The 9,736-nt window shown below is 46.9% G+C and overlaps 1 protein-coding gene across 1 annotated transcript; it reads left to right on the top strand.

The window, feature by feature from the left end:
- Nucleotides 1-7,910: 7,910 nt before the first annotated feature.
- On the top strand, nt 7,911-9,477 carry LOC133899315 (zinc-finger homeodomain protein 2-like). The gene has a single exon (XM_062340303.1). The coding sequence runs from the start codon at nt 8,196-8,198 to the stop codon at nt 9,033-9,035; it is 840 nt and encodes a 279-aa protein (XP_062196287.1). The 5' UTR covers nt 7,911-8,195; the 3' UTR covers nt 9,036-9,477.
- Nucleotides 9,478-9,736: the final 259 nt, after the last annotated feature.

The raw sequence follows: 9,736 nt of genomic DNA, 5'->3' as shown, positions 1-9,736 counted from the left end.
GCGTACATCTGTACGTACTGCACGGCGTGCCATCCTGTCCATGCGTAAATCAGAGGATGGGCCGAGCCTCTCTAGTCAACTTTACAAGTGTACCCATCGTTCCATTCCGGCTTCACGTACGTAGCGGCTTACAAAAATGAACAGTTAGCGTAGTAAAAGCAAACGAAGCACGCACGGCCATAACTCGTAAGGTGCAGTCACAGTGGGGCTACGATGTACGATCCGGCCGGCCCGGGTACACGCGCCGGTACATGATCCGATCGGTTGTGAGTCTTGGGCCCGTCGGAGGCGGCGTAGAATTGAACGCGTATCACACGTACGGAGGCGGCCGTAGGGAGGGATCTCCACTCCCTACACGCTGCATGCGCCGTGTGATCTCGTCAAAATGGAATGAATTTTACACAGTAGCATCCGGATCCGGTTCTGGCTGGTGCTTGCCGTTGGGATATGGCCTCGGACCTGACCAGTATATACAATATTTTGTCTGGTCAAAAATATATGATGTTTTTAATTTTTTAATGATTTTCGATGTGTAATTTTGATCATTATTTTTTATTAGAATATAATTATAATATATAATAAAATTTTAATATTATAAAAATATTTTTCATGACAACTCTACCCATACGATTTTTATATTTCTAAACTAAATATTTAAAAAGCTATTGACTATCAAAGTTTTAAAAATTTAATCGAATCTTGATCAAAAACGTTAAATATTTATAATTAGAGGGAGTACAATAGGAGGATACAGATTGGAGGCAGCCGAGGCGTGGCGTTTCTTTGCCCCTTCCAATTGGACGCCGCGCCGGTGGCCAAATAGGCACCAAATCAGACGCACATTTTGGAATTCAGTCATCAGTACCGAAGTCAGTCAGTTTAGGTGCCTTATTAGTTGGTTTAACGAAGTTGATTCAATCCAAAGTTTCATTATGCAATGTAATCATGGAAGAAGAGCGTGTGTACTGGTCAGATGAAATTGCTAATTAACGTTCGCACTTTAGCTAGCGGGCGAAATCGTTCCTCTTGCCCTTTGTTAGTAGTAGAGAAGGTGGCGAGGGAATCAGAGAGTTTCAGATGGATAACAAAAGTTCTAGACAAGGAACAGCAACGAGATTAGAGGTTCGAATGCAGCAGTAGCTGTTCTGTTCTAACTTGGCTTCCTCAGCCACCGTCAGCGCTTATATTTTTGCACTTATATTTCTGCACGAATACAGCTAGCCTTGGGCCCACTTACGGCTATCTCACCAACTCGGGTCCAGACATGCGCACATTCGGACGTCATTCGCCTCAAGCCCGGACCTCGTTCGGTTTAGTCTTCTCTTCGTCAGGTTAAGATGCAACTCCTTCATCATCAGGCTCGTCAGATTTAAGGCTCCTCTCTTCAGCTTCAGTTCTTCCATCTGTTGTCAGCCCGAGAATAGCTATTACTGGTATGCTAATAGGCACCCCTCCAGAGAACCTACTTGTCCCAAAGCAAGCACATGAGGGAACCTTTGCTTGAGTGCTTCAATGTCTTCCCACACCGCCAACTCCTTTGGCATACCTGAGCAGTGAATAAACGTCTGCATCACTGTGGAGGCACAGCGCGTCATCAGTCGTTTGTCCAGAACTTGCAATGGAACCTGCAGAGCTTGCTGGTCATCAAGTAAGGAAGTAATGATAGTATGATTATGGCCCACCGCCTTCTTGAGTTGGGATACATGAAAGGTAGGGTGGATCGCTACAGACGCCGGTAGTTCAAGCTTGTATGCAATTGTACCCACTCTCTCCAAAATACGATAAGGACCATAAAACTTGAATGCAAGTTTGTGATTAGCTTGAGTTGCAACTAAAGACTGGACATACGGTTGAAATTTCAGAAAAACCATGTATCCCACATCAAATGTGCATTCTGACCTATTCTTGTGAGCCTACTCTTTCATACGCTCAATTTAGATGTTACCAAACTAGACGAGTCATCAGTTCACGCTCCTGCAACCATTCTTGCAGATCAGGAGAGGTGCATACCTTGTCTAAATCAATGCCAAAGAAACGAGGGGAGTGACCGTAGAGGACTTTAAGTGGCAATCGCCCCAGAGAAGAATGATGGCATGTGTTGTACCAGAATTTGGCCAGCAACAACCAAGAGCTCCATTTACCAGGGTATGCATGTGCAAAATAGCGAAGGAAGGTTTCTAGGCACTAATTAACTCGTTTCGTCTGACTGTTAGTCTGCGGGTGATATGACGTACTCATAAGCAACTGGGTACCTGTGAGCCGAAATAATTCTTGCCAAAAGACACTCGTGAGCACTCTGTCCAGTCAGATATGATCAAATTGGGCATACCATGTAGCTTATAAACATTATCCAAGAATAGCTTGGCCACTTTGGCTACGGTGAAAGGATGCAGCAGAGGTAAGAAATGTGCATACCATGAAAACTTGTCCACCACTACTAGAATGCAATTGACTGATCCAGATTGCAGTAGACCTTTGATGAAATCCATCGAGATCATGTGCCAAGATTGATTGGGAATTGGCAATGGTTAAAGTAGTCCTGGGTAACACGCGTGGTCTAGTTTGGCATGTTGGCAAATAGCACAAGAGGAGACAAATTGCTGAATTTGTGATTTCATACCTTCCTAGAAGAACAGTTGTTTGATGCGGCGGTATGTGACCTTAAACCCGGAATGCCCTTCGATGGCGTTGTCATGTAGTGCTCGCATTACTTGCTGTTGTAGTTGCTTGTTGTGCCACAACCATACGCGTTTTTTGTAGCGAATTACCCCCTATTGTAGGTGGAACTTGCCAAAAGCCTGTTGTTGGATAGATAGTTCAATTAGCAACTAGCAGGCACGAGCGTCAGTGTCATAGGCCTTGACTACATCTTCGAGCCATTGAGAGCCACACATAGATATGGAGAATATGGATTCAGGTGGCTTGGGATGGCGAGAGAGAGCATCAGCCGCTCGATTGTCCGATCCCTTCTTGTAAACTATGCGGTAGCGCAATCCTAGCAGTTTGGTAAACACCTTCTGTTGCCAGGGTGTATTTAGTTGCTGCTCATTGAGATGGGACAGGTTGCGCTGGTCTATGAATATCGTAAATTCGCTATTCTGCAAATAGGAATGCCACTTGTCCAATGCAATTAGGATGGCTGGATATTCCTTTTCGTATGTGGTGAGACCGTGTGTTCGAGGGCCCAAAGCTTTGCTGACAAAGCCTATGGGGTAGCCTTCCTGCAGCAGCACTGCTCCCACTCTGATTTCACAAGAATCTGTCTTGATGCCAAATGGGTTAGAAAGATTCGGAGAACACATGGATTGCTTTAAGACCTAAAAAGACCATAGAGATTGTTTTAAGACCTGGAAATCCTTATGATGGTCCTTGGTCCACACAAAAGGTATGTGTTTTCTAAGAATATATGAGATGGGTTTATTGATAATTCCATAGTTACTGATGAACTTTCTATTGTAACTTGATAATCTCATAAACTCCTCAATTCCTTCACACTAGTGGGCTATAGCCAAGTTCTAATTGCTTCAATTTTGGATTCATCCGTAGCTACACCTTGTTTGCTAATAACATGGCCTAGGTAATTGCTCTTTTGTTGAGCAAAGGAGCACTTACTCATTTTGATTTGCCATTGGTTTTTCGGAAGCAATTGCAGAACTTGTTCCAAATGCAATAGATGAGAACTACAAGTGGGGTTGTACACCAAAATGTCATCGAAGAAAATCAAGACACACTTACGGAGTAAAGGTGCTAGAGTAACATTCATAGCTCCTAGGAAGGTAGCTGGGGCTCCCGAGAGGCCAAAAGTCATAACCTTGAACTCAAAATGTTTATGATGCATTTGAAACACTGTTTTATGCTCCTCTCTCGGTGCTAGCTGTATTTGATGATACCCAGCCCATAGATCGAGATTATAAAACCAACATGCCCTGGAGAGTTCATCCAATAGCTCATCGATTACATGCACTGGATACTTGGATTTCAATGTGAGGGCATTCAGATGTCAATAATCAACACAAAACCTCCAGGTGCCATCTTTCTTCTTCATTAAGACCACTAAAGAAGAGAAGGAACTATTGTTGAGTTGTATGACTCAACTGTCTAGCATCTCTGTGATTTGTTTCTCAATTTAAGACTTCAAGGCTGGTCATATCAATAAGGTCTCAAATTGACTGGACTTGCACCTTCAATCAGTGGGATATGGTGGTAGCATGCCCTTGAGGGTGGTAAACCTTGGGGAGTAGCAAATACTAAAGAATATCTGGATATCAGTGTTTGGATGTCTTCAGGTAGATTCTAAACCAATGCCTGATCCGAATCCAACACTTGGACAACTGTGCAGGCTGGAACTTCTTCTAGGAATCCTTGAAGAGTAATGTGAGTGTTTCTATAGGGAATATGCATCTTCTTCATGCTCTAGTCAAACTTCATGGGGCTATGTGCCTCGAACCAATCCATGCCCACAATGAATCATAAGCTTGGAATGGGAAAACTTTGAGTGTTGACTAAAAGTCATATCCTTCGAGAAACCATTTGGCTTGAACTCATTCTTGATCACAAAAAAGAATATGATCATTTGCTACTTGCACCTTTATTGGTTTTGCCATCCTTGTAATGCTCTGCAACCTATCAGCTATGTGCTAACTGACAAAAGAGTGTGAGTTGCCTGTGGCAACATTCTGAATATTCCCGGATAGTTTCAGAGTTCTTGGTGATGAGTTGGTTCCACTGACATCATCTCTAGATATTGACATCAAAGCACCTTCAATTGGTTCCTCCAACTCAGTACTGCAATCCATGTCTTCACAATTGAATAATTCCCATACCTCCTTAATAGCATGTAGTGGTAACGTGGCAGCGCATCAGTGATCTCTACTCCATTTTGCAGCACATCTCTGACAGAGACCTCGAGCCCTTCAATATGCATGCAAGGCTGCAAGCTTCTCTTTTGGAGTCTGGGCTCGAGCTGCCTCCAAGTTGCGTCAGTCCTGTCATTGTGTTGGGCCATCCAGTCTGTCCAGCTTTGGTGGTGGTGATGATAGTGGTTGAGGCCCCCTGGGAATGGTCTTAGTGAAGTAGGATGCTTCTGGCTTCTTGAACTCCAGGCATCTACCACCTTCAGATATCTCCTCCTACAACAATGTCAAGGCACAAGCAGTATCCTAATTTGAAGGACATTGTATAGCAACAGAGGACTTAATATCATCTCATGGCCCATCTACGAATCGCATGGTATAGTAATGCAGATCAGTCACATCCTAGTATGCATCAAGCTGGTCCACTAATTGGGAGAATTTCTCCACATAATCTGTGATTGAACCTGATTGCTTGATGTGGAATAGTTGGTGGATCAAGGACTCATGTTGATCATGACCAAACTGATCCCTAATCATCTGACACAAGTCCCCCTAATTTGCGTGCACTAGACGACGTTCTGCTGATTGCAGCCATCGAGAGGTTGGACCAACAAAATGCATCGTGGCCACTTTGATCCATATCATTAGGTCTACAGAATACATCTCAAAGTAATTTTCGCACCTAGACTACCACATTTTGGGGTTCTCTCCATCAAATTGAAGGAAATGCATCTTAGGTAACTTTCCCCCATATCCATGTCTTTCATTTCCAGCGATGCTATCACGATGCCTATGAGATGAATTGAAATTTGACATTGCAGGATAGAGAGTTGGTGATTCATGGTTACCTCTGACCGGGAGGTGAGTCAGGGCGATGATCGACCCGAACTCATTCTCCTAGGGCAAGTGTTTGACGCAGTGCCCAATTGGGCCATCGGTGCTAGCTCCAGTAGGTGGGCATGCAGACGCTGATCTAGGACTCATGAGCAAGGCGGGCGTGCTTGTTGACTATAGTAGCACCATTCTTTCCCAGTGCTTGTTGAGCTTGTTGACTTCTATCTTGACGTCGTCGACGATGGACTCGATCTGTGGTCTCCACGCCATGATCATCGCTGCAGCCGCTTCCAACGCCTCCACATGTTCGTCCTTCTTCTGATCTTGCTCCAGGAATCTCTTCTCCCCACTTGAGATCGAACTTGATGAAACGCTTATTCATCTCTACGATGATCGCTTTGGTGTTAATCTCCATCGCCCCCAACTTGCGCTGGAAGCGGGTGTAGTGGTCATGGTGGCTCTCCAGGATCATGCTCTGAGTACCAATTGTTAGTAGCAGAGGAGGTGGTGAGGGAATCAGAGAGGAATCAGAGAGTTTCAGATGGGGAACAAGAGTTCTAGACAAGGAATGACAACGAGATTAGAGGTTCGAATGCAGCAGTAGTTGTTCTGTTCTAAATTGGCTTCCTCAACCATCGTCAGCGCTTATATTTCTGCACGAATAAAGCTAGCCTTGGGCCCACTTACAGCTATCTCCCCTATTCAGGTCCAGACATGTGCACATTTAGATGTCATTCACGTCGAGCCTGGACTTTGTCTGGTTCAGTCTTCTCTTCATCAGGTTTAGATCCAACTCCTTCGTCAGACTCATTGGGTTCAAGGTTCCTATCTTCAGCTTTAGTTCTTCCGTCTGTGGTCGGCTCGGGAATAGCTATTCCTGGTATGTTGACACCCTTTTCTCTCATTTGATTTGATCACCCCTTCGGAGTTAGGAACGAGTGCAAAATGAGGGAGAATACAAGCCATTAAGCGGATGTATAAATGCTTTTCTCCAATACAATGTAGTGCTTAAAAATGTTGAACTATCTTGTTAGCACGCTATGGACACCTGAATCAAACTTAAGCACATTTCCGTATCTATAAGCACCTATCATCTGACGTGGCATAAAAAAAATTGTTTCCTAATATAAGCACACTCTCTAAGCGCAGTGCCACTACACTAACCGTGCGTGAGCTCCTGTACCCTAATGCAATCGTCATGATGTGCTCTTCGCACCATGCCGCGTCCGAGCTTCTAGGTGAAGTTGGATACACTAAAGCTTTGATGCATCATTTCAGGTAAGTTGATCATCATAACGTGGTACAAAGGGCTCTCAACAATACACAGATGTTTTGGTTGCCAACGATTTAGCGTCACCGTCAGTATAGTGGAATTCCTTTCCATTTCAAAAGAGAAAAGCCATCCGGTGGGAAATCTGCAGACAACGTCGTCCTGCGCGACCACGACCCGAACGGGTTAGTCCGGCAAACCAAGCACGCCTTTTATGAGCATGAGTTGTGTTACATCTAGCCGGAGAGTCGCCGAACAGGACCTTTTTTTTTTTTTTGGGAGATCGTCTAACAGGACACGATTGAACGCGCATCTTCCTTTTTTTTTTCTCAAGGCCCCGGCGTTGTTGCAATAACAGTACATTGTTGGTGAGATAGTTCTGTTACGTATGCCAGCGTAGAACTGTTATTGCATCGAAACATGGACAACTCGCGACGATATACTACGTATCCAAGTGAAAACAGTCGTTCGCTGACATCAACAGAGCATTTATACACAGTATCTGCGGAAGATCACGAAGACGAAGTTACGCGCTTGAGTAAGGCTCAACTCTGTTCGGTTTTAATGTGTGAGGTATTCCTTGTAAATACAGACTAGTCTCGGCCGGCGAACTGTAGTAGACCATATGACCTGTAGCACTGCAAGAAGAGGTGCAATGGCGACCGAGGAAGAAAAGAGCTTGAGCTAGCTTTGAGACATGAATCGCTCCTGTCACAATCAAATCAAGAAGTTTAAATCCCATTTTAAACCGAGTTGGAGGCAAATCCCCGTGGAAAGAGCAGCACACGCACTGCCGGGAGGAGAGAGAACAAAGATGTACAGAAGCCAAAGCAACACCGTCACGCCACAGAGCGACAGGTGCGCCTCAGAGTAGTACTGTAGTAGTGACTCTAGTGGGTAGTGACTATAGTGAAGACGAAGGGCTAGATAGGCAGAGAGAGAAACAAGAGAGAGGGAGCGTGTTTGTGTTACATCATCAACCCAAGCGCACAACAGCATCTTGCCTGCCTGCAGCCTGCTGCCGCTGCCCCTGCCGCAGCGGTGCGTCAAAATTAGCAGCAGGGAGTGTACACAGTTCACACCCTCCTATATTTTCCTCCTCTCTTATCCCCGTAGCCTCCACTATTAACACTCACTCTAGTGTGTAAGCCCATCTTAAGCTCGGCCAAGAACATACGAGAGATTCGAAGGAAAAAGGAAAGAAGGAAGCTTCAGCGTGCGCTGAGCCGCCGACAACCATGGACTTCGACGAGCACGATGACGGCGACGGCGATGAGGAGATGCCGCCGATTCCAGTGAGCTCGAGCTACGAGCCGCAGCTGCCGCCGCGGCTGGGACTGGGAGACTCCGGAAGCGGGGGCTTCAGGACGCCAGGCGGCGGCGGAGGAGGAGGGGGAGCTGGTGGGGGCACGAGGTATCGGGAGTGCCTCAAGAACCACGCTGTCGGCATCGGCGGGCACGCGGTGGACGGCTGCGGCGAGTTCATGGCTGCGGGCGAGGAGGGCTCCATCGACGCGCTCCGCTGCGCCGCCTGCGGCTGCCACCGCAACTTCCACCGCAAGGAGTCCGACTCTCCCACGGGCGCCGCTTCCGCTGAGCCTGCCGCCCTATCCCCGGCCGCCATCACCGCCTACGGCGCCGCGCCGCACCACCAATTCTCCCCCTACTACCGCACCCCGGCCGGGTACCTCCTCTACCAGCACCAGCAGATGGCGGCAGCGGCCGGGCACCTGCAGCGGCCGCTCGCGCTCCCTTCCACCTCCCACTCTGGCCGCGACGAGGGCGACGACATGTCCGGGATGATCGGCCCCATGGTGGTGGCGCCCATGGTGGGCATGTCCCTCGGCTCCGGTGGCCCGTCCGGCTCCGGCTCCGGGTCCGGCAAGAAGCGTTTCCGCACCAAGTTCACTCAGGAGCAGAAAGACATGATGCTGGCCTTCGCGGAGCGGCTGGGTTGGCGCATCCAGAAGCACGACGAGGCCGCCGTGCAGCAGTTCTGCGAGGAGGTGCGCGTCAAGCGCCACGTGCTCAAGGTCTGGATGCACAACAACAAGCACACCCTCGGCAAGAAGCCCTGATGCCCGCCGCCCCGGTGCTTGCTAGCTAGGTATACCACTACTGCTGATCGCATTGCACCGTCTCCCTCCTTAGCGGCTTAGCCTTTTCTATTTGCCTTCTTTTTAGCTCACTAGCTTAGGTTGTTAGCGAGCAGCGGTTCTTGGTTTTAGCTAAGATCGAGGAGGTGGCTGTTGTTTGTTCCTTTCTTCCTTTCTCTTTGTTCCTTATTTTATTGTGGTTCTTTGGGTTTAGGTTGGTTGTGCTGGTTTCCTAGATGGGATGAGATTATCATGACGTTGGTGCATGTTGGGAAGGAGAAGGGCAGGGTATGGCTATTTGTCGATTTGGATCTTGGGAATGTACTTTTGTGTGGCAATTGAAATTTCCTGTCTGGGGATTTGGGTTGCATGGATTGTTTCATCCCTTTTCTCGTGCTTGGGACAGAACTGGGATATTTTTGTTGGTTCTTTGTCCAGAGCCGTGTAGAACGGATTCGAGCTGCACTTGCGAATACACTAAAATAGTAAAATACGGTAAGTTAATCAACTCTCGCTAATCTCACGTATATGTTGCAACTTGTGCAAAACTCACGTATTCTAGAACTCGATCGAATCGCAATTTAGCCAGAGGTACGTATCGCATGTCATCTTTCTTTAGTTATGTTAAAAAAACAGAAATCTTTGCCTTGTTTATATAGATGCATGCTAGATTTACCATGATC

This window comes from Phragmites australis, chromosome 18, assembly GCF_958298935.1.
Source record: "Phragmites australis chromosome 18, lpPhrAust1.1, whole genome shotgun sequence".
Taxonomy (NCBI): domain Eukaryota; kingdom Viridiplantae; phylum Streptophyta; class Magnoliopsida; order Poales; family Poaceae; genus Phragmites; species Phragmites australis.
Note: the sequence above shows the minus strand (reverse complement) of the source record. Positions and strands in the feature narration are given on the sequence as shown.

Bases quoted from the DNA above. Each gene is read 5' to 3' on its own strand.
- LOC133899315 (XM_062340303.1), top strand. From the start codon at position 8,196: ATGGACTTCGACGAGCACGATGACGGCGACGGCGATGAGGAGATGCCG.